At 38.7% G+C, this 24,724-nt stretch overlaps 1 protein-coding gene and 1 non-coding gene across 2 annotated transcripts in view; one reads left to right on the top strand and one right to left on the bottom strand.

The window, feature by feature from the left end:
• Positions 1 to 1,067: 1,067 nt before the first annotated feature.
• LOC121731710 (probable chitinase 10) overlaps positions 1,068 to 24,724 on the top strand; it is a 35,634-nt gene continuing 11,977 nt past the window's right edge. The window contains exons 1-30 of the mRNA XM_042121291.1: positions 1,068 to 1,155; positions 4,232 to 4,295; positions 9,630 to 9,772; positions 10,340 to 10,442; positions 10,858 to 10,934; positions 11,217 to 11,269; positions 12,173 to 12,379; positions 12,758 to 12,958; positions 13,128 to 13,236; positions 13,542 to 13,722; positions 13,954 to 14,139; positions 14,285 to 14,404; positions 14,618 to 14,741; positions 15,017 to 15,194; positions 15,433 to 15,532; positions 15,646 to 15,721; positions 15,987 to 16,175; positions 16,595 to 16,857; positions 17,215 to 17,436; positions 18,443 to 18,644; positions 19,046 to 19,152; positions 19,355 to 19,598; positions 20,138 to 20,392; positions 20,639 to 20,809; positions 20,977 to 21,096; positions 21,901 to 22,077; positions 22,414 to 22,527; positions 22,977 to 23,162; positions 23,404 to 23,582; positions 23,927 to 24,143. Coding sequence (XP_041977225.1) covers positions 4,272 to 4,295; positions 9,630 to 9,772; positions 10,340 to 10,442; positions 10,858 to 10,934; positions 11,217 to 11,269; positions 12,173 to 12,379; positions 12,758 to 12,958; positions 13,128 to 13,236; positions 13,542 to 13,722; positions 13,954 to 14,139; positions 14,285 to 14,404; positions 14,618 to 14,741; positions 15,017 to 15,194; positions 15,433 to 15,532; positions 15,646 to 15,721; positions 15,987 to 16,175; positions 16,595 to 16,857; positions 17,215 to 17,436; positions 18,443 to 18,644; positions 19,046 to 19,152; positions 19,355 to 19,598; positions 20,138 to 20,392; positions 20,639 to 20,809; positions 20,977 to 21,096; positions 21,901 to 22,077; positions 22,414 to 22,527; positions 22,977 to 23,162; positions 23,404 to 23,582; positions 23,927 to 24,143 — 4,528 coding nt within the window. The 5' untranslated portion in view covers positions 1,068 to 1,155; positions 4,232 to 4,271. The remainder of the gene's footprint in view (positions 1,156 to 4,231; positions 4,296 to 9,629; positions 9,773 to 10,339; positions 10,443 to 10,857; positions 10,935 to 11,216; positions 11,270 to 12,172; positions 12,380 to 12,757; positions 12,959 to 13,127; positions 13,237 to 13,541; positions 13,723 to 13,953; positions 14,140 to 14,284; positions 14,405 to 14,617; positions 14,742 to 15,016; positions 15,195 to 15,432; positions 15,533 to 15,645; positions 15,722 to 15,986; positions 16,176 to 16,594; positions 16,858 to 17,214; positions 17,437 to 18,442; positions 18,645 to 19,045; positions 19,153 to 19,354; positions 19,599 to 20,137; positions 20,393 to 20,638; positions 20,810 to 20,976; positions 21,097 to 21,900; positions 22,078 to 22,413; positions 22,528 to 22,976; positions 23,163 to 23,403; positions 23,583 to 23,926; positions 24,144 to 24,724) is intronic.
• On the bottom strand, positions 24,490 to 24,561 carry Trnad-guc. The gene has a single exon. It is a non-coding gene; the product is annotated as a tRNA-Asp (tRNA).

Here is a 24,724-nt window from a genome sequence, read left to right on the forward strand (position 1 = left end):
ATTTTAATTAAATTTAGAAATGGAAGAAACTTTATACTGCGAAAGGACGCAATAATAGTTTTCACCAAAAGATGTAAAATTCGCGCGCAGTAAACGCATTATGGCCGAACAAAGTTGTGGGCAGCATCTAGTCCAATAATGATTTTATAATATTTAAGCCTCACAGCTCCTTATTATTATTAATATCAACACTAAAACATACTCAAAAACCTGAAATGCAACTTCACGAAGAAAAGAGTTCAACGGCATCGAAGATCGACAGAAATATTATTAGGATAGAAAATATTGTAATCAAAATCTCTATAATGCTAAATTTATATCTCTATCTAACGCCATACGCTCCATTTTGGCAGTAAAACCTTATAAATTATTAGAATTTACACTGACGAGCACAACATTTTGGCACACAAGCAAAATTTTCACCTCCAGTTGGCTGTTATCCAGATGTAAGCAAAGTTAACCTTGCGGTTAACTTAAAAAGTAAAATATTGCTATTTTACTCTGTCTCTGGATAAAATTTTAAACCTCATCACTGTGAATTCAGAGAGGCGGGATTGAAAATTAATTAATAAACATATTTTATGCCACAATTTCTGTGAATCAAGGACAATAGAGATTCTTTCTCCCTTTCTTTTTTTTCAATCACTCTTAGAGCCTATTTCACCACTTCCTAATAAAGTACCGGATAGGCTACCTACAACTTATTTGACAGATTCTCCATACTTTATTTGTCAAGTTAAGTGGTAGGTAGCCTATCCGGCACTTATCAGGAAGTGGTGAAACAGCCTCTTAGACTATAATAGCTATTATGTTAAGTATAGACGACACTTAAGAATTGATGGTCTCGTGTTTCTACTACCTAACTTCCTCAAATAGGTCGCGGGTCACACATCGAAACAAGGGCACCGCCAATTTCAGGGTCCACTTAGTGGTTTACTGTTAGCCGACAGCCACTGGTCGGCGGTAAACAATGCGGTGACATTGGAGGGAAGAAAGGAAGGAACGTCACCTGCATAGTAATGCCGGCGCCTGCGCACCGCGGAACCACGCACACCTGATAGTTCCTACTCGACGATACGACGATCTCGTTGTTTTTTTTTTATTCTGTTCCAAATTTGAGTGATAAAAAAAGTTGTGTGCCGCAAAACAAAAGAGGTAGGTATGTGCCGAATTGATAAATATTTATTGACACAATTTAACATAGAAAAGGTTAGTAGTTATGATATTTATAATATGTCACCCATAAAGTGTGTCACGTTATTGAAATAATCATTTTGTCTGACAGCACCCTAGGGGGTGCGTCTAATTAAAATTAGAATAGATGCAATTCGAGACAGATGACCTACATCTTATTAGCAAGAACAAAGTATAAAATGACCTACACAACAAAACATTCATTCTAAATTCGATTAAAATTATCGTATAAAAATAATTATCATACTTAATAATTTTTAGTCTGGAGAAAAAACAATATAGGATTAGGACCTTAGCCTAGGAAAAGTCGATTAAAAGAGTGTTATATTGTAATTGTATTCTTTGCGCTTCTAAGTAGGTTACGTTTGAAAATAGAATAATGTGATGCTTTTACTATCGACAATAACCGATGAGTAATGTGTGAGTAATTAATAATTTGACATCCACCGCACAAGAACTTGTTATGAACGTCTTTCACAGGTATTTCTTACTTTTGTAAAGTAGAAACGTATACCTGCAGTGAAGGTAGGTATACCTTACTTTTATATAAGGTATACTTACCTTAATTTCGGGGAACGATTTTGATGAAATTTGACACAGATTTAAAGTAGAGTAAGCGAGACAGCCGAGTACTTATTGTGGAAAAAAAATTACGTTTCCCATGTTAAACTTTATTTATTTCATTACATCTAAAGTTTTCAATTCTGACAAAATATTGTCTTTAACCCGTAACCGAGTTGTGTAGACACAAGAGGTTCTCTTATTTTAAAAGGTAAATGTGCCACAAAAGGAAGACAAACATTACAACTACGTAAACTAACGTATTTAACTAAATTTATAAACTAAATTACACAAAACATAACAACAGCGCGCGGCGCGGTAGATATACTGCACAAGACAAGTAAACAAGTTGTGCAGGCGGAGTTGCCAGCAAGAGCTAGTCTTAGAGTGAAAATATTTGCAACCAAAGAAATGGGTAACCTTTCCGAGTTTGTAGAAGTTGTATATTATGGGTTTGTAGAAGTTGTAGTATCAGAGAAGCTGATTCCTAGGCAGATGGCGGACCTAATTAAGTCAAACTCATCCGACCGATCACAGCTAACATTGAATTGACATAAGCCGACCAGATGACGTAGGTCCGTCAACAGCTGCCTAGGAATTAATTTCCTCGATGGTACATTACTTATGTACCATCGAGGTACTTATATTTAAGTCGTAAACCTATCTGTCACACCATAAGGTAAACATGTGGGTAGGGGGTCACTCCGGGCAAGACTGTAATCGGAGCAAATAATAATAAAACGCTTAAAATATCCATTAGGTATTAGTATTACTTTAAATTTTTATGTGCGACTTTAACTTCAATATTTAAATGTAGGTATAATAATTATTGTCTTCAAAAGATCAAATGGCATTCCATTACACTTAAAGATATCTGTTTGGGATTTCATTTAGGAGTTATTTATTGAGAATATTTATATTAGTAGACATAAACCGAAAGACATAATGTCGTGTTAGATAAGACATGACCAAAAAGGCAACAACTTGATACTCTGTATGTTGCCCGATACTCTGATGTTTGCGCTCAAATTACTTAGTTTATTATGGTGAACCGTAAAAAAATGATTTTTTTTCCAAAAAATATTGATATAGTACTAGCAAGAGCTTTTTGAATTGAAATATTTTGAATCTTAAACAGCAGAAATATAAAGATTTCCAACTTTATGACAGAACCACACGCATAAATCCTTCTGATTGTAAGAACCTATCCTCTTAATATGAATATGAAATTGGAAAATTTTCCATTCATTAATAGCTTGTATCTTTATTTAAACCTATCGTGCTTCTGACAGAGCTATTATAAAAATTCCATTTTTTTTTTCAACAAATATGTCGATTTACGAAGAAATGAAACTGATTAAAATATGTTCCTTGGCTTTACCGTTGAATTTTTTTCTATTAAGCACTCACATTTTAAAAAAGAAAACCTCGAATGATTGTTCACAATGTTTTGTGTGCACAATTTTCATCCAGCATGTGCACTGCACATGCTGGAATTTTTGACAAAATTATCAAAAATAAGAGTTCCGTTTCTTGCCATATTGGCTACGGAAACCTAAAAATACTTCAAGCGATTCCCAGTGGGACAAACTTTTATGGGACGAAAGACTCAACTACTCAAATGCTAATCACCTTAACCTTTCCGTTTATAAAAAAAAGTATTAAATTGTATCCTATTGCCTTTGTTCCTTAACCGTGTTATTCCAAAAACGAGTAACTCATTTCCAAAAAAATAAATGACTGAATTACCCTACGCCGCATTCAATATGACCCTAGTTTAAACTCGCGATAACAAACCGCAGACTGGGACTGCACCGCAATAATATATTTTTACTCAGAAACATAGCAGACATTAGACGTATTAAATGATTAAAAAAATATATAAATGTCTTTACTCTAAAAGGCAGAATAGTATGTCTGTCTTTTACCTCTTCATATTTAAACCCCCAATGAACTAATTGGAAATTAGGATATAATTTGGAAAGGAGATAATTCAGTGACGAGAAAAGGCATAAGAGTGTTTTACTGTGGAAAAATTTGCTGCTTCCCCGCGATAAACCAATGGCTGTACAACGAAATTCCAGGCAACATCTAGTTTCTAAAGTTTCTTATTATGCTACAGAGGCATACACATTGAGAGCATTAAACTATCCCGTAGATAAAATTACCAGCAGCGACTATGTCGAGCAAAATTTAAATTTACTGAGGGATGGATGGACCAGTTGGCAGTTTCCAAAAATTGGCGCGTAGGTGCAAAGCTCTGTCGATGACACCGAGGTATTAACTCCGGGCGACCGAGCAGCCTCCCGTTCAGTCGCAGCTTGGCGCGACACCGGCACACGCGACACAAAACGCGGGATTTTCTCATTTCAAAAAATATTCTTAATTTGAAATTGTTAGTGGCCAGTACGAGTTCAGTGTTAGAATATTTTTTTGACATTTCATTTTTTTTATTCATATTTTTTTTTTGTTTCAGACGTCAATTTGGGAACTGAAAACACTGAAAATACCCCGTTATGGGGCGGATAGAAGCAATTTTGGTAAGTTTATCTAAAATATTAATGATAATATAATTATGTAAATATACTTAATGTAAATTCTTCTTTTTGTCGTATCTGATAACGACACATTTTTTATTAAATTTAAAATATTATAAATAATAAATTAAATAAATACTAATAAATATTGAAAGCTTGTTTAAAAAAGCTTATTTAGTAACCGAGATGAATAATGCGTTACGGTACGTTCACGGTAATATTATTTTACTTGTAAGTTTCGATGACAGTGGTATTCAGTCTATAATAAATACAGTTCGTTTTAGAGTTAAAATAATTTATTTTTTATAATCTAAACCGTTAAAAGAAAAGTTAGTACAAAAACCTTATCATTTTAGAAATTCACAATACACGACGGCACGACGTATCTACAATATATACCTAAGTCAAATGTTCATAATTGAATAAAATTTCAAAATATGTAGCGTCAAACAGTTCCAAAGTAGTCATACCATACCACTACCATATCCAGCCCATACCCGTTGTCCATATTATACATTAATGTAAAAACCGCCTAGTCGAATAACAATATCATAATACATATATACAAAACCTACTTAACAATCGCCCTTTTGTAAACATTGAATCCAAATAATACCAATTAAAATTTAATAACATCTAATCAGTATTTTAACGATAAGGATTATTTATATTTCATATCATAAAAGATATTTTAATATCAATTTAAGCAGGTTTGTCATGTGATCCGAAAGTTATTCTATTTATTATAAACTTATTATTTGTCATACCTATTTACATATGTAATATTACAAAAATAACCTGTTGTGTGTGTTTATTTGTTGCTAAATGTAACTAATTGATACTACCAATAAAACTGCTTAATAGCCTATTAAAATTAAGTGAACAGAAAAAAAGATCCACAGATTTATATAGCAACGTCTTTACTAAAATAATAGCCTTACATAATTTTATTACAAAACAGAATAACACCCATTAAGTATAACTTATATTACGTTCATAAACGTGGGAGAGCCATGCTTTCCGTCAGGTGACCTGTTTGCTCGTTTGCCCCCTTATTTTCATTTAAAAAAAAACTTACTACGCATATTATAATGCATAGTAGATAAATATTATTTTATCAGAAAAATAATTGAATTAATGACAATCATAATATTACTCCGTGCATTTAAAGCAAGCTTTGCAAGCTTTTTATAAAAGTTTTTATACTGAAAATAAGTTCGTATCTCGAGCTTTGTCCATTTAATAACGCTAACATTTACGATGTGACACATAAAATAACAAATGACTACTCGGCAGCAATCTGCACCTTAAAAATGTCATACCCATTTGCAGACTCGTTAACATAATTTTAACAGTGGGGTACCAATTTTTATTCTACTTTATTTTTCCTTTATGCACCAAATTAAAAACACACATAATTACAAGTTATAATATATTAGTAGTACTTATACGACGTAGTTTTGACAGACTTTTTCAGCAAAGCCTTAACTTTTGTGGATTTTTAGACGTTATTTAATTTTATATTTTTTAAGTGAAAATTAGTTAGGTACGTTTCAGAGTAAGGTCGCGTCATGAAAAAAAAGTGGGTTGAAATCATAAAGTTAATATACCTAGCGGAATAGAGAAACAAAGGCCTGAGCAAGAGAGATGTCACTATCAGTAACACTGCGTGGTAAAAAGAGACGTGTAATACGGCATTAAGCTCGATTATGTAAATATTTGCATGAAGTGTTTAAATAAATAAATCAAAGTTTTGGCCCATTTTTGCTCTGTAACGATACGGAATCCTCGCAAGTCCGACTCGCATTTGGGCTAACTTTTTTTTATGTCTAATAAATATTTTTATATTTATTTAACAAATAAGGAAAGGTTTTGCTCCTGATTAATTATTGCATTCCACTCACGCCCTCATCAAGGCTACGCGGTACATCGTTCCTTCGACCTCACATTGGACGTTAGTCGCTTCAATTATTGTCACAAGTTGCTAACGGCCTTTCATGAACCAGATAAACCCTGATTGTCCAGCACTGAGCAGGCTGGTGATGATGAATTATGGCTAAGAACACTCTCGATCATGTCAGCTTTCAAACAAAAAAAAATCGATCTAAATCGGTCCATCCGTTTGGATACTACGATGCCACGGACAGATACACACACAGACAAACAGACAGACAGACAGACACGTCAAACTTATAACACCCCTCTTTTTTGTCGGGGGTTAAAAATGCATTTTTGATCCCGTTCTGGGATGTAGAGATAGAAATGTGGCTTTTGGCTTGACGATTGCATGTGGCGATTTAAATTTACGAGTACCGATACTGTACGTATCGGTACTGTTTCTATGTATTTTTGAAACTTGCAATTTAGTCTACAATTCAGAATCACTCGGCTTTAAGAGGATACACCAGGGGCTATAGAAATGAAAAAAAAGTACGTGTAATATCTATAGCTGTCTCCCTTACCTCAAGCCTATACCGCAGAACGCGATAGAGACAACTGCAGAAAATCAACGATTCGTTGTCCCCTGATTCCTTCTCCAAAACTTAACCGATTTAAGTACTTTTTTCATTAAACATTAAAGAAAGGCTTGAGCTGTGTCCCTATATTTTACTTTTTCTTGAAAAATCTAGCCAAATCTGTTTTCTGGATGTTTGAACACAGCGGAAAATCTGGCCATATTTTTGGGTTTTTGAAAGTTCATATCTTATTAAATAATTAAATTGTGAAAAAAAAGAAAACATAGGGACATTGTACTAGTGGCCGTAGATATTTAGGAAAAAAATTATAACTCTACTAGTATTATCCAGGGAGGAAACAGGGGACAACGTTTGTATGGAAAAAAGGGCGGTGTGGACTCCTCTTAAGCCTTTTCTACACTTGCTCTAGTTTACACTACAAGATCTATCAATAATAAATAATGCACTTCTTTTCTTTTAACTTCAACATAAAATGAAAATCCTAAGTGACGATGAAAATTGAATGTAAAGAAACTTAAACTTTATCATTCTAAGTGTCAGCTTCTTTTTTGTACCAAAAACTCTACCGTTACTACTCACTGTTGACCTAACGAACCAAAACAAATAAATGTTGACATTCATTGATGACAATTTGCTCACATTACAGAGCCGTAACCGTTATATGACTTTAACAAATCTTAACGAAAACTTTTTATTGACATTGAGCTTTAACACGCTACTTACCTACTTACTAAAGTTGTAGATTTAGTAAGTAGGTGAGTATTTATAATATCAAAAGGTTGAAAGGTTTTAATGCTATTTATAATATCAAAATGCCTTCAAATGGAGTCGATAATTGCTAAAATATTTCGATGAGTTTGCCGCTTTCCGGTTTATTGACTGAGACTGGCCTAAACCCGACCCATGTCAAATATTTCTCAATCCTCGGAACCTGCTGAAGATGGCGATGACCCCTTCTCGGTGTACCTGGCGCTGTTTGTATGCTAATATTGTTTTTCCAATGAGTGTCATCGCACCGGCTAGATCGCTCCGTCGACTTTGCCTTAAATCATGCTAAAAGTGGTACTTGTGACACCTTTAACAAGATTAATTGCCATCACCGGCGTTCAACACTTTTGACTTGGCTATTTCATTTCGTTTTTTGCTAATTTTACGTTTGACATTTCGTGGGTACACGACTCGTTTTTTTTTTTGTAAATTCTAGGTGATTAAGTGACATGAAGCTATTAGGTTTTATTGCAGATCGAGTGCCCAGAAGTAGGTATACTTAGATCTAAATGGCAGAATTAATGAGCGCTAAGAGGTCTAGACTAGAATGATAGACACTTAAAACCTACAAAGAAATCTAAAAAAATATAAAGTTTTTACGAAATTTCCATACGTAAAATGATGTAGATCGTTTATGTCTTTTATATGCGCTGACTTATTGTATGAACAAAATATTATGTTTACTTAACAGCAGCAATGTGTTTTAACTTTTAATACTTGAAACTGTTAATTTACATTAATTATTTATTAACACCTCTATTGTATGGTATCACAGACACAATTTATTTTCAATAGTTATGCGGCAGCCGGCTGCCGCTTAACTATTGAATACTATTGAACCATTGAATATTGAACTATTGAAATTAATATTTAACCCACCCATCCCGGGCGGGTTAAATATGAAAATAACACAAAGAAGTTCCAAAAGACACACTGGTCTTGGACCTTGGAACTTTCTACTTAGTAACATTTCGAGTGTAACGAAATCGCGTCACGTTTGGATCGAACTTATTCCGAATCACGTCGTAAATCTTCGAACAAACTGCGGTGAACTTGTCCAACTCGAAACCTATCATGTTATGTAAATTACGAAACCACTGTGCGATACTTACAAGTTCAATGTCCCCCGCCCACGATCGTGTCACTCAATACAATGACGAATCATTCGGTCATTACGCGAGACAATTACTGAATTAAGTCATCAATCTTCGCGAATCTCGAATTATAACGTTCTATTATCTCTTCATTGAATTTAAACGCTCTATTATAGTTCGTGTATGTCACGCCTCGATCGCTAGATAAGTTTTTATGGTGTTGCAAATTGTGTTGTTGATATCATCTCAATATGGCTATTGTACTCTAATTTGTTAAAGAGAACATGCTTTGACGGTTATGTCGTTAACAATGTGATCAATTTTCTTAAGATACAGTTAAGCTCATTGAGAAGTATTTATCATGATAATGTGTGGCAAATTAGCTATTATTTACATCTCCCATTAAAGTCCACATATATACGAATTATGAACCCATGTTTGAACACAACTTTTTTTATAAAACCACAGAGAATTTAATGTATTCCTCTGCTATAATTGACCGACGTAAATTTTTAAATATAAACATTTTATCATTCGAATTAAGAGTTCATCATCCTCCGATATATGCGCAGAATCATTATTTATTTTATTCATTAGAATACATTTTAGAGTACTGTGTGCGAAGTCTAGGTATAATAGCGAAATAATGGTTACAGACTAAAAATATACATCAACTAAACTCGTAATCATTATTATTACTCTTAGCAAGAATAATAATTATACGTAATATGTTCCTTCCATACTAAGATTATAAATGCGAAAGTGTGTCTGTCCGTCTGTTACCTCTACAAGCGCAAACCACTGAACCGATTTTGCTGGGTATGGATATTAAAGTCCCGGGATAGGAAATTTGATACTTTTCATCCCGAAAAAAATGTACGGTTCCCGCGCGTTTAATACATTTTGGCGCAACGGAGTTAAATGCACCACCTATTTGATAATAATTTAGTTTGTATCTTTGACGAAATATGAGATACACGAATGACATTTTGTTTCAGTTTGCGGTGGTGTTCGCACACGTGTGTGCGTCCCCGCGCATCTCGGACGAGAGCCCCTTCGCCAGGAGCGCGATAGAGTCCATACCAGAACATGAACCCCTGCCTCTACCTATCCGAGCTTCAGTGGAGAGTGTACCCCTGAGGTAAATTATAGGGATTTCTTACTTGCTATAATTTTAGGCATGACAGCTAGGTGTGTATCTTATATCTTTAAACGAGCAATTCTTGTATATATATAAATATAGGTATAATTGGAATCTCGGAATCGGCTCCAACGATTTTCATGAAATTTAGTATATAGGGGGTTTCAAGGACGATAAATCGATCTAGCTAGGAATCATTTTTAGAAAATGTCATTTTGTTCGTGTTTTATCGAATACCGAGCAAAGCTCAGTCAAACAGCTAGTGTAGGTATAATACGTGCTATGTATACAGTAAATCGTATACTTACATAGAAAATATTATAAACATCTAACAATAGGACTTAAAATAAATGATGCATTAGTATTTATAAAAACTATAACAATAGTCGGCGGGATGAAAGCTACAAACGAATATGCAAAAAGCTTTCGTGGGTGGAGTACCTCACAAATTAAAGATCATTATAATTTGTCATTTATGAACAAAAAGCAAATGTATTGTAATATCTTCCTTTCATATTTATTTATTGTAATATTTTATTAATAAAATCATTTTTTTTTATATTTTAGAAGCCTACGAGATGAAAGCGACGGACGGTTGCCTCTACGTGATGCAGTTGAAAAGCGTCCTATTCCAGTATTTGATACGATGTCATTCTATAAGTTTATTACGGTATGTTTAATATACGGGACATAGACGTGGGAGAGCCATGCTTCGGCACGAATGGGCCGGCTCGACCGGAGAAATACCACGTTTTCACAGAAAACCGGCGTGAAACAGCGCTTGCGCTGTGTTTCGCCGAGTGAGTGAGTTTACCGGAGGCCCAATCCCCTACCCTGTTCCCTTCCCTACCCTCCCCTATTCCCTTCCCATCCCATCCTTACCCTCCCCTATTAGGCTATTACCCTGTTCCCTCTTAAAAAGCCGGCAACGCACCTGCAACTCTTCTGATGCTGCGAGTGTCCATGGGCGACGGAAGTTGCTTTCCATCAGGTGACCCGTTTGCCCCTTATTTCATTTAAAAAAGAAACATTTATTTGCTTATCATTAAGTAGTTTTATGAGTTAAAAATATTATTTGTCAACAGGAGAATAGAGACGCAGATGACGTAGAGACTATCAGTGCTATACGCGATTATTATGGAGCGGCAAGCTTTATGAATAAGTGAGTTTAGTTAGCACTAACTTATTTTATTTTTATAGAAATTGAATATATTTTTTTAGTTTAATTTAAATCGATAGAGCAATTTAAGCAAAGGTATGTCGATCGGTCAGTTCGTCTATCAGTATAGACGAACTGACCGATCGACATACCTTTGCATTTTTTTTGTAGTTGTATCTTCTTAAGGAAAGGAAGCTAGTATGTAAAATCTTTTAAAATTAAACATTCAAAATGCAGGAGCCGTATTGTTTGTGAGTTGTGACTCAAGGTTGTTTTTGTTTCCAGCGACACAAGTTATTCCGAAGAAAGATTGCAACAAGGAAATGCAAATCTTCAGGGTAAGTCATTTTGTTGTACAATTGAAATCTTTATGGCATATTTTTATGTAGAAGCTTTTCTGTTTTTCATAAAGATATTTTTAAATGAAATAAGGGGGCAAACGAGCAAACGAGTCACCTCATGGAAAGCAACTTCCGTCGCCCATGGACACTCGCAGCATCAGAAGAGCTGCAGGTGCGTTGCCGGCCTTTTAAGAGTTGGGGAGGGTATGGATGGGAAGGGAAGGGAATAGGGGAGAGTAGGGAAGGGAATAGGCTAGGGGATTGGACCTCCGGTAAACTCACTCACTCGGCGAAACACAGCGCAAGCGCTGTTTCACGCCGGTTTTCTGTGAGAACGTGGTATTTCTCCGGTCGAGCCGGTCCATTCGTGCCAAAGCACGGGTCTCCCACGTTAAATGTGAGATCTTAACGCTAGCTCACAGAAGACCGGCGTGAAACACGCTTGTGCTGTGTTTCGCCGAGTGAGTGAGTTTACCGCAGGCCCAATCCCCTACCCTAATCCCTTCCCTACCCTCCCCTATTCCCTTCCCTTCCCATCCCTACCCTCCCCTATTACCCTATTCCCTCTTAAAAGGCCGGCAACGCACCTGCAGCTCTTCTGATGCTGCGAGTGTCCATGGGCGACGGATGTTGCTTTCCATCAGGTGACCCGTTTGCTCGTTTGCCCCCTTATTTCATAAAAAAAAAGCTTGACTATATTCATGAATATTCATCAATATAGTCAAGCTAGCGTTAAGATCTCTATGTGTCGGTTACCTGCTACGAGAAAGAGAGATTACTCTTGTGTACACACTTGGGCACTATATTATAATTCTTCCTGATTATCTAGTCTTAATTAAATCTGTCACCGTCACCGAAACCATTATAATTAGAAACAGGCTAACTTACCTTTGTTCACAGAAATGCAGCAGGCTGTAAGCGGATCATTCTCCCGTCGACTCGTGGTGTGCTACATGGAGTCCTGGTCAGCATACCGTCCGCCCCCGCTGGCTTTCACCGCCGGACTGGTGCCCAAGACCTGCACACATCTACACTACGCCTTCGCCACCATGCACCCTCACACGTACGCCGTCATACCCACGAATGAGGATTATGATATTATCAAAGGTAAGAGAACCTTATAGGTTAAAAAGGATTGAAACTATTTTGACTTCATCAATAAGAGAACGTAAAAAAAGGGAATTTTCTGGTGGGATATTCGATAGAGTATAGACATTCAAAATACAGTATAGACCACAGATTTTAGAAGAGACAATGTCGACCATATGGACCATATGTATTCAACATACGATACATTAAAGTAATGGCAAAGCGTAGGCTTCCTGACAACAGTAAAAAAATCGCAAAACTGTGTACACTAGGAAAAGAACAATTTAGCTAGGACTTGTCTCTAGGAAACCAGGTTTTTTTTAACTCACATTAGCACAGCTTTCTGAGACAGCAAGTAATTCTTGGATTCACCTGTATAAATGTATTCTTCTATAGGTGGTTACCGTATCGCGACCGGTCTGAAGCGGCGTATCCCTGGTCTCCGAGTTATCATCAGCGTGGGTGGGGACGGCACGGAGCGGCTCTTCAGCGAGATGATCCAGGAGCCCTACAGACGGAATAACTTCGTCGAGAGCGCGCTGAGCTTCCTGCAGGATAATGACTTCGATGGACTTGATTTGCATTGGGTCTACTCAGGTATAATATTATCATATTAGGTACTTCTATTACGGTTATCCAGTAATACGAGTAGTTTTAACAGATAAATCATAAGTCCTGGTAACAATAAGAGCTTCCTCATATTCATAAATGGCTTTCTTTTTCAAAGTAGTGTCGCGTTAAAAATTCAAACAAATTTTTGTTTTAGGTGAACGAGATGAGAAGGAGAAGGAGTTGTTGACCACATTCCTATTCGAGTTGAGTGAGAAGTTCACTCCATACGGATACCTATTGTCAACAGTCTTACCACCATTTAGGTAAGTAGTAAGAGGTTGCCAAACTTTTGAGATAATCTAACATCAAACAAAATATACTTTTGTCTCAAGGAATCCCACCAGTTGTTGGGTTGAGGGATATCTACTTACGTACTTATATTAAGTAATGAACACATCCTATTGTATACTTGATAAATACAAATTACTATTTTATAATAAAAAAATTGATCTTGATATTATATAAGTATCTATGTTACGGGTTTCGTATTGGTTTCGTAGCATAGTAATTGACCAAAGGCATTTTGGCAACTTGGCAACTCGTAATCTCTTGGTTTGGTATTTGTCAGGTATCAAATCGAAGATGGCTACGACCTAAGCGCAGTCAGTGGCGCCACCGACTACACGATCCTGCAGGCGTGGGATATGAATCATGCGCGCCGCGACCAGCCGCCGCCGACGGCGCTGCAGCACAGCGCGCTGTACCGCGACCCCGGCGCGCCGTCCCACGACCAGCGATACGATAACATTGTAAGAACTATATTATTACAAATACAGTCTACAACTTAACCGTCTCTTAAACTGTGGAATGCCATGTGTGCCAGTGTCACGTTGGACACATGTATAACTTGGAGGAAGGGAATTCTACAAGCATACTCGGCGCGCGAGCTCCGAAGAATTGTTAAAAATGTTGCGGGACATAATACAGGCTATGTTTCCAATTCCAAATAAACATTTTTTTCTAACGGGAATTGTTCATAGGAATTCATGGTGAAATACATCTTGCGACACGGTATGGCAGCTGAGAAGTTGGTGCTGGGTATCCCTATGTTCGGCAGAAGTTACACCCTCGCTGGCTCCATAGCGCCCAAACCAGGCGCCGCCGTCTCCTCATGGGGCGAAGAAGGACCTTACACACAAATGAAAGGACTACTTTCATACTTTGAGGTACTCACTGTGATATTATTTTAAACATGATATTCAAAATAATACGATAGTTATTAAGTATATCTATAAAAAATTGTGACATACTGATAATTCCTGAGCTAACATTTTAGTCTAGTAAAATAATTCCATTATATTTTGTTTTTAGGTTTGTATGTCTGAGCGTGAGGGCAGAGGCTCAACTGCTATAGACGAAGCCGGTAACGCTTACGCAGTGTTCGAAAACCAATGGGTCACCTACGACACACCAAATACAGTTTTGGAAAAGGTAAATTAAACACAATACTGGCCGGCGAATCGCCTTTCTAAACATAATTTCAAATTTCGAATTTTCACCAATAGAGCTGTCCGCAGTTTATTTGTACCGTTTCTGTAAAAAAATTATTTCAATATAATAATCATTGATGATCATGATATAATTTTAATATTATATATAGGCTATAGGTTTACAATAATGTAATTAATTTCATATTATAAACAGATGAAGTTCCTACGAACGTACGGCTTGGCTGGCGCCGCTGCTTGGGCCATCGACATGGACGACTTCCGCGGCCTGTGCGGAAAACCCTTCCCACTACTCAGCGCTATATCAACAAGTCTTAATGGTAAATTGTGAAGCTGTATTTATTCCTACAGCTTATTCCTTTAGTGTTGAACATTCTTTCAATGAAAGCTCATAACCTTTAAAAATAAGTACATTCCTAGACAAACTTACTACAGTTTTCCAGTGATTACAAAAAAAATGTTTTTGCACATTTCATCATATGCTCCATGTATCATCTCTAAAACTCTTCATTTAATCATGTATTATATTGTGTTGGTCGTAAGTTACAAAATTATCTGCACTTAAAAACTACAGTAACAAAATTTAATGTTACAGGAGAATTTACACTCTCCGATCAGTCATCCCTCAAGGTCGGGTCCTGTGAGCCGGAAATGCCGTACCTGGCGTCGGACGAGGACTCGTGCGCACACTTCCGGTTCTGCACGGGCGGCGTCAACTACCGCATGTTGTGCGAGGATGAACGCCTGTATGACCCATCCACTGGATTCTGCGGGTAAGAATTTGAATGAAAAAGTTTTTTAACTATAATACGACGACGAAATAGTTCAGAATAAGTTAGATTAGAAGAAATTATAGACGAAATTCTAGGAACATTAAAGTCAAGATTCAAATGCACGGACAGGCAAACAATAAAGTAGGAGAGATAATGCAAAAACAGATACATAAATGTATACTGTGAGCGCTTAGAAAGTCTATTTGAGTTTTCCTAATATTTCAATATTTTTTTATAGCCATCAAGATGTAGCCAAGTGTGTTCCCGGACAGAGTTTAAGGATAAGTGTAGAAGATGCTGCTCGGTTTCTGTCTCAGGCATATGAAAACGATTACGAAGTGAGTAATTAATGAATTTTAAAATTACATTCAGCTTAATAGCGAAATAAAATGCAGCTTCCAAATGCATTTACTATAATTTTAAATCAACTCAAACTTTTGTTGCGTTTTAGATGACAGCCGGAACTCAAAAGGACATGCGGGATCCAGAAAGATTCATCAGTGCATACTCGTATGAAGACCGTAGAGGTACTTATATGATTAATTTAGTTCGTAACATACTTTTAATAATATAACCACAATAAAGTAGTGTCTATCTCTCAAAAACTTATGGATTTTAATCAAATAACATCAGCTTTTTACTTGCAGAACTTTTCGCTTAAAACGCAAATGTAACCAAGAGTTAAAATTAGTTCGATATGCTGTTGATAGATGGCGTTAACACTTATTTACATCGCGCTATCATTTTTTCTACTTTTTAAATTTTTTTAAGTACAATAAAAAAATTTAACAGGTAAGGAGAACGATAAGCGCGTGGTGTGTTACATGACGAACTGGGCGTTCTACCGGCGCGGGGACGGCAAGTTCGTGCCGGAGCAGATCGACACGCGGCTGTGCACGCACGTCGTGTACGCGTACGCGACGCTGTCGCCCGACGAGTTGGTCGCTAAGGAGTTTGATCCCTGGGCCGATATTACTCACAGTAAGTTAATTATATAATTATATTTTATTACAAAGTTGAAGCACCTCTATTCATTAACAATATTTTACTCGCCGTTACATACTGGTATACGACACCAGCAGAGCATAACAACAGTATAGACATGGGAAAGAATCGACATACTGACAGATTTTATCGACAAAATGGCGGATATCTATTGTCTAACTGTCACTTTGTCCTATCTAACTGTCGTTTTGTCGATTCTTCCGTAGAAAGCAACCGTTTCTGTGGTGACCATGCTACGCCTGCTGGACGTATTATTTACCGTCTTTGACGCTTTTTCATAATTAACTATTATCAGCATGAGACGTTGCATAATGTTGGAAAACCATTGCAATCGCAAAACCTGTCGATTATCCTTTACATGTATTTATCATGACCCCTAACTTACTTGTTACCAGATCTCTACGAGCGTGTGACCTCTCTCAAAGACGTCAAAGTGCTCCTCGGTCTGGGCGGCTGGACGGACTCCGCCGGAGACAAATACTCGCGGCTGGTCTCGTCCCCGCAGGCCCGGACCAAGTTCGCCGAGAAACTGGTGACCTTCCTCAAGATGCACAACTTCAAGGGTCTCCACCTGGACTGGAACTACCCGGTGTGCTGGCAGAGCAACTGTAAGAAGGGTGCACAGTCGGATAAAATCAACTTCGCTCTGCTTGTAAAGGTAAGGAAAGCAATCTAAATTTTTGTGCCTTACAGTGTAATATGGCTTTTGAGCTGATATACGTATGGCCTTTTCTTAATTAACAAACCTAATTCACGACAATTGATTACGTAGTAACTAGAATTTTTTACTAAACTATAATATGGCATGATCACCGAAGAAGTAGAAATTAATAATAATTATATTATTATCCATTGACCTTCTGCTATAATTTCTCACTTTCATGCACTCTATTGTTCTGTGAACGAATTTATTCGTACTCCGCGATCTGACTTAAAGTAATTTTGACAAATCCCTTTAAAACTTACATCCATATGATCATATCTCTTCACTTCAATTTTAAACTATTGTCTACAGGAAGTAGCGCGAGCCCTCCACTCCGCCGACATGGAGCTCGGCGTGGCTCTCTCCGGGTACAAGGAGGTGATAGAGTCCGCGTACGATCTGCCCACGATATCGGAGGCGGTGGACTTCATGTCGGCCATGACGTACGACTACCACGGCGGCTGGGAGCGCAGCACCGCGCACCACACACCGCTCCTACCGCTGAAGAAGGACCCGCTGCCTTATTATTCTATTGTGAGTTTGGAATTCACTTAAAACCTACAGCTGCCTATAAAACTATATTTGATAGACTGAGCCTCTACCTTATCTGATACTGATTCTATTAAACTTAGGGCCTGTTTCACCACTTCCTGATAAGGCTATCCACCAATTAACTTGACAGATCAAGTATGGAGGGAGAATCTGTCAAAAAAGTTGTGAATAGCCTATTAGGCACTTTATCAGAAAGTGATGAAACAGGCCCTTAGAATAATATTCTAAGTTTGTAATTTACTTGAAAGATATAATATGTGGTGCCCGCATTAACAATCTAATGTACTTAATCACTTGTAAATACTAAATACATTTTGCTAGATTTACCATATTATAGCTATACTTAGGTTCAAATCAAATCAAAATCAAAATATTTTTTATTCAGAGTAATTTTTTTACAAAAATATTCTGAACGTCGATACTAAGGTGCCTACCACCGGTTCGGGAACTAACCCGGCGAGAAGAACCGGCGTAAGAAACTCGCACGGGGCCATCTTTTACTAAAAAGATGGAAAATTACAATTTGAACATATATAGTGCACCAAGGCTTTAAATGAATATGTCAATGGGCGCTGCTGGTAAAGAAGAACTGTCAAAAATGACGTTTTTGTATGAAAACACTTACATTTGAGGTTGCATTTGAGGCTATAAAATAATTTGCGTATTCCAGTTATAGATACCATTTAACTTTTGATTTCTTTAAAAAGTGATATTATGATATTTTTACATAATGTAAATCCCAATATATTATATGCTCGTAACATACAAAGTCAATGGATTGTGAAATTAGTATTTCGTAGCAGCGTAGCACGCTCGTAGCAACAGTTTAGAACTTACAATATTCATTTTGTTTTTTTTTTAATTATTAAACATAATATTGATTCTATTATTAATAATATTCAATATTGTAACACAACAAAAGGACCTAATTCAAAAAGTGTTACACCAATATTAGATTAATCGATTACAATTTTATCCATTTCAACAGGAATACGCTGTCAAGAACCTGATAAACGGTGGCGTGGAGCCGAAGAAGCTGCTTCTCGGGCTGGCATTCTACGGACAGTCGTATCGTCTCGGCGATACGGAGGGACCGGCCGGGCCCGGCTCCCTCGCCGTGGGACCGGGCGAACCCGGCGAGTTCACCAAACAACCCGGCATGCTATCCTACTACGAGATATGCTATAGAGGTAAATTATTTAGAGCCTGTTTCTCACTTCCTGATAAGTTACGGATAGGCTATCTACAACTTATCTAACAGATACTTCATACTCCATCTGTCAAAAAAGTTGTGGATAGCCTATCTGGCACCTACCAGGAGTCCAGAAAGTGATGAACCGTGAAACAGGCTCTTACTCTAATATATTTTGTTTTCATATTGTCGAATTGTTTTTTCGTTATGTCTAGAAACAATTTTAAAAAATTCAAACAGTTCAGAAAATTTGAAACGGAAATTAAGAACTGGCTGGGTGACTTGCGTAATTTGTTGTTATACCTACACGTTTATGGCCTTCTCATTTACTAGGTACGATTTTAATTCAGTAATTCAATTGATGAAAAATTATTAATAATATTATCTATTTGTTTACAGTTAAAAATCTAAGATGGAAGACTGGACGACAAGATAACGCTGGACCTTACGCCTATTCCGACAACCAGTGGGTCGGATACGACGATCAAAAATCCGTTACCGAGAAAGTAAGTATAATATGTTAGCTTCGAGTTTTAGCTTTAACATTCATTTACCTTGATTACGTTTATCGCGTTTTTTTGTTGTGTCGGTACGCTGTAGAAATACGATAGCAATGTTATCGTGCGCGTGCAAAAGTAACCAATGGATTAATATGACTATATTATCTTAAAACTTACCTATATTTTAACACATAACATATTTTCTCAGGTGGAATGGGCAGTACAAAAAGGTCTGGGAGGTGTGACCGCTTGGGCGATCGACCTGGACGACTTCAGCAACCGCTGCTGCAACGAGCCGTCGCCGCTGCTGCGCGCCGCGGGCCGCGCGCTCGGCCGCGCCGTGCCGCACCCGCCCGCCGCCGCCTGCGAGCGACCGCCGGAGCCCGTCACGCCCCTCCCCCCGCCCACCTCGCCCGCTGAGTCCGATGGTAACTTACTTCATACCTTTAATGGCGGCTGCATACACACTCGACGAGAGCCTCTCGCCGAGATCCTCGGCCGTACATGCCCTGGTTTTCCTACCGAGAGCCAACGAGACGAGGACGAAAGCTCCCTGTACACACTCGCGCTCGGCCTGTCTCGGGGTGTCTCGACGAGTGTGACCCGCGGCCCGCCGCCATAATACTAAAACCCGTCCTGTGAAAAAACAGCATTGAGACCTGTCCCCTAATATATTATCACATATTATACTGAGTAGGCATCAATTTGGATAGAGCATTTTCTTTGATATACTATACTATTTTCTATATACATGTAATGTTAAACTATTTTCTTTAACTTAACTATACAGTGTTCTCTCTTCGCCCAATACGATACAAAACTGTTTGCAAATTAATTTAAAACATTGTATGATTATAACGTCTCTATACAATGTACGGATCTTTTAGAAAGAGTGTAGATTTATAACTTGATTGGAATGAAACCGTAGATTAGTAGAGCTGTCACAAACACAAGAACCTATATGAAGTTTTAATTCAAAGACACTCTTTAGGATCACCCGGTGGCGGTGACCATCACCACGAGCACCACACCACCACCACCTGGCCGAGCTGGAACCCCGGCACCACGCAGAGTACAACACAGAGCACGTGGTGGCCGCAGCCCACGTCGCCGACCACGACCACGACAGCTCGTCCCACGACGACCACGCGCACAACAACCACGCGGGCGACCACCACCACGTCCACGACGACGACACGTAGGACCACTACCACTTCTACCACGCAAGCAGCGCCAGTTGAAACAGGTCCCAATACTTGATCGCGTTAAAAGTCATTGATATGTTTTAAGTATATAGCAATAAATATACGTTTCTTTGTTAGACCAAAACGCGCTCGCCACGCTGTCTGTTATCTCTTAAAAAATCCAATCTCAACCCCTACAGTGCCAATAATTGGTTGTGACTTGTGTTGCCTTTTTCAAATGTTATTTTATCCAACCATAGACTTGAAAGTAACGTCTTTAAGTGTCAATAATTGGTTGTTTCCAACAGAGTTGGAAGGAGCGTCCTGCCAGGCGGGCGAGTACCACGCGGCGCCGGGCGACTGCGAGGGCTACCTGCAGTGTGTGGGCGGCAGCTGGATCAAGCACCGCTGCGCGCCCGGCCTGCACTGGTCAGAGAAGGCCCAGCGCTGCGATTGGCCGAGCTTCGCTATGTGCAAGGGTAAATACCCTATAAAAGTTCAATAACATACGTTCTGTAACTTGGTAATCGTATACCACTACAACTGAATATTATGTTATGGCAATCATATATACCATATTATATGATAGAGACCGGATTTAGCGTTGTTTTAGGTAAATGGATATTACATATTGTTTTATTTTTAGCGCCTGCGACCACACAACGACCAACCACCACAACGACGTTAGCTCCGATAACATCGCGGCCACCGCAGCGCCCCACTACCACCACAACCACTCCGTCGTACCCAGTTATGAGCGACGAAAGTAAGTTGAATAAGCTAAGTATGGGATGGTTGGTCAAAGACAAATAGTTCAAAGCATTCATAAGATCTTAAAACCAAACCCCATCTTGCTCCACGTCTACGTAGAAAATTATTGTTATTTTTACGTACCTTCTTATTTTACGCAGAAACAAAGACCCCTACACCTTGATTATATTTGCACTTGCATTTATATATTGTTCGTTCTCATTTTGCATGGAGTAGATCGAACTTATCACTACCTACCTTTAAGAGGCTACCTGGCATTTTCATCTAAGTTCAACCTCTATAAAGTCTGGTGCAACTTAAAGCACAATACCGAAAAAAAAATATTTTGTAGACTGGTCTTCAATTTCTCGCGAGGAATTTTTTCCAAACTTAATAGGGTTTCAGAAAAAAAATGTTCCGTGGTCATCGATTTTTTTGCAAATATTCTATAAACTTCCTAACCTATTGGCTTAGAGCATTGAAAATTTTATATTTAATACATTATCAGTTACACTACAGTTCCTCACGAGGAATTTTTAATCGAACAATCCATGTGAAAATTATAATTTTCTCCTATTTCGCCCTATCAAGGACGCGGCGAGCGTCGTAACCGCCACTGTACAAGGCGCGCTGATATGAATGTTATTTTAATATCCTTTACGCCGATATTCGTGCCTGCCTGCCTGCTTGCTTGTTTCAGGGCGGTATCAGCCTTAATTCTTCGTTTTATACCCCAGTGTACATACATTATAATTATATCTAAAGTCTAAACATTACCATGTTCATGTATAATTTTTATACATCATTATGTTTTCACCAGTGGAGATATCGGAGGGCAGCGCGTGTACGGGCGGGTCGTACGAGGCGGTGGCTGGCGACTGCGGCGCGTACTACCACTGCGAGGGCGACGTGTACCGCAAGCACCGCTGCGCCCCCGGCCTGCACTGGAGCGCCGCCTACAAGCACTGCGACTGGCCCAAATACGCCAACTGCCAATGTCAGTGACCTTTTTTAAGCCTTTATACGTCATACGAGCTTTTGCCCGCGGCTTCGCTCGCGTTAAGAAGGATTATTATATACAAACTTTTGGAATTGATCAAAATCCTTTCTTAGCGGATGCCTACGTCATAACATCTACCTGCATGCCAAATTTCAGCCCCAACTTATCCAGTGGTTTGGGCTGTGCGTTGATAGATCACTATGTCAATCAGTCAGTCAGTCACCCTTGAGTTTTTGAGATTATCCAGGATGTAACAAAACTAAGTGATAATATATCACGACGTAATTATAAGTTTATTCAATATCCATAATATTATACCTACTGTATTTTTAGCGTCACCAGCCACAACTACAACTAGCCAGCCGACCACAACATCAACAACTACAACAACGACGACCACGACGACAACAACACCAAGACCGACGCAACCAGCACGACCCACTACCGGTACGCATTAAAATTATTTATTTGAGTAAATGGTAACTTTGAAGTGCAATATTTAACAGCCATTAAAAACTGCTGGACGTTTGACCTATTAAACTACACGTTGCCAAATGTTCAGTTTTAGGACTGGACTGGAGCCTTTTCTACTTTTGGGGAGCAAAATGAAAGCCCGTAGTATAAACTTGCGTGTATTGAACAGAGTGTGTAAAGGAATGACATTGAAAAAGGACACTACGAATAAAAATTAAAATGCCTGGTATAATAAAATAGCAATCTTGCAGATTTTCGATGTCTTAAAAATGCTATCAGGCATTGTAGGCCTGGACACCAAATATTGCCTACCAATACCATGTCAAATAATGATATCTCTTTCAAATGCACATTTTACTGTTCTGCAAATTATGTTCACATTTAGCAACTAATTAAGTGTAAGTTGTAACTTATACTTACAGTCAAACCCAGCGTTCCCCGCGAAGGCAGCCCCTGCGGGCCTCGCGACTCGCACGCGCCCGCGACGTCGTGCGACTCGTACATGCAGTGCGTGGGCGGCGTGTGGCGCAAGCAGCGCTGCCCCGCCGGCCTGCACTGGGACAAGCGGGCCAACAGATGCGACTGGGTCGAGTTCGCTATGTGTGAAAGTAAGGAAAAAACAATGTTATTGAATAAAAACAAAGTTAGTTATGTGCTGAAAAACATCCAAACGAGTGTCGAAGTAACTGATGTGGAAAGTTGCAAAGATTCGTGTCCATATCCTTTGTCCATTATAACTCAGCAGCATAATAGCATATGCTTCTGAATCAACATCGGCGTTACTTTTCCTAGTTGGTAAATAGTGTAGTATAAAATTAGACAATGCATAAAAACAACGTATTGTTACAGTAAGGAACAAGCCATTGCCAACGACAACAACAAGACGTCCTTACAAGACCACTAGGAGAACAACACCAGCTAGAACCACTACAACAACAACAACCACTACTACTGAAGCTCCTACTACGCCTACTACCACCACCACTACTACAACTACAAGGAGACCCGCACAATATCAAAAGCCAATGGTAAGATATTTCGTTGCCTAGAAATTCTTATGTCATAAATCTTGATTCCAACTTCTTGGTTATCATGTAGTTAAGCCTATCTTAGGCTGTTATATTTGTTTAATTCTGGCTTAAGGTACAAGTTGGAAGATGGCTACGTGAAGCGACAGCAGACGACGCGCGACGTGTTGTCGCGACTATACTGGTTTGTATGTATTTCTATGAAAAGTGTCGCTAGCTTCGTGTTGCTAGCTGCGAAGCGTATTTTATAGAAATACACAGAAACCAGTAGTGTCGCGACGACACGTCGTCTGCTGCAACCTTTATCCTCAATTTTCTAATAATTTCCATCACCTTCTATCCAGCGTTGCGTGACCGGCACATACCATCCTCACCCGCGCTGCGAGAAGTTCTACGTGTGCGTGAACAGCGCGCTGGTGATGCAGAGCTGCCCGCCCGGCCTCGTGTGGAGCCGCGAGCGCTCGCAGTGCGACTTCCCCACCGCCGCCAACCGCGCCAACTGCGGCGACCGACACGGCACCCAGCACTCCTCGCTCGTGCAGCCCAACGACGAGATACCCGGTGAGTGTGTGTGTGCTTATAAGAATCGACGGACCAAATATAACGACAAAAACAGAGGGTGTCAAGAAACAGGTAATCTAATATATATAAATAAGTCGGGTTTTCCTTCCTGACGCTATAACTCCAGAACGCACGTACCGAAAGATCTCGGGCTCCGTGAGGTCTATAGAAAAAAACTACAAGAGAAAAGCAGGAAAACAGGGAAAATCATTTTATGGCAAAACAACATTTGCCGGGACAGCCAGTTTATACTATAAAATCATTATGGAAAAGACATCAATATTATAATAATTAACTGTTTCTTTTTGCCTATCTATACCTAAATAGAAAAAAAGTACAAAAAATTCTCTCCGGCGGGGAATCGAACCCCGGTCTCCCGCGTGACAGGCGGGGATACTGACCACTATACTACCGAAGATGTTGACACGAGCTCTTTTCATTTGGTACACATACCTACTACACAATAAAAAAGTTGTTATGTTCGGGCCACACTAACGCCGTTAATTATCGCGTTAATTCTAAAACATGTTATAGCATTATCGCCTTTACATGCCACTAATTAAAGGCGATAATGCTATAAA

This window comes from Aricia agestis, chromosome 11 (genome assembly GCF_905147365.1).
Source record: "Aricia agestis chromosome 11, ilAriAges1.1, whole genome shotgun sequence".
Taxonomy (NCBI): domain Eukaryota; kingdom Metazoa; phylum Arthropoda; class Insecta; order Lepidoptera; family Lycaenidae; genus Aricia; species Aricia agestis.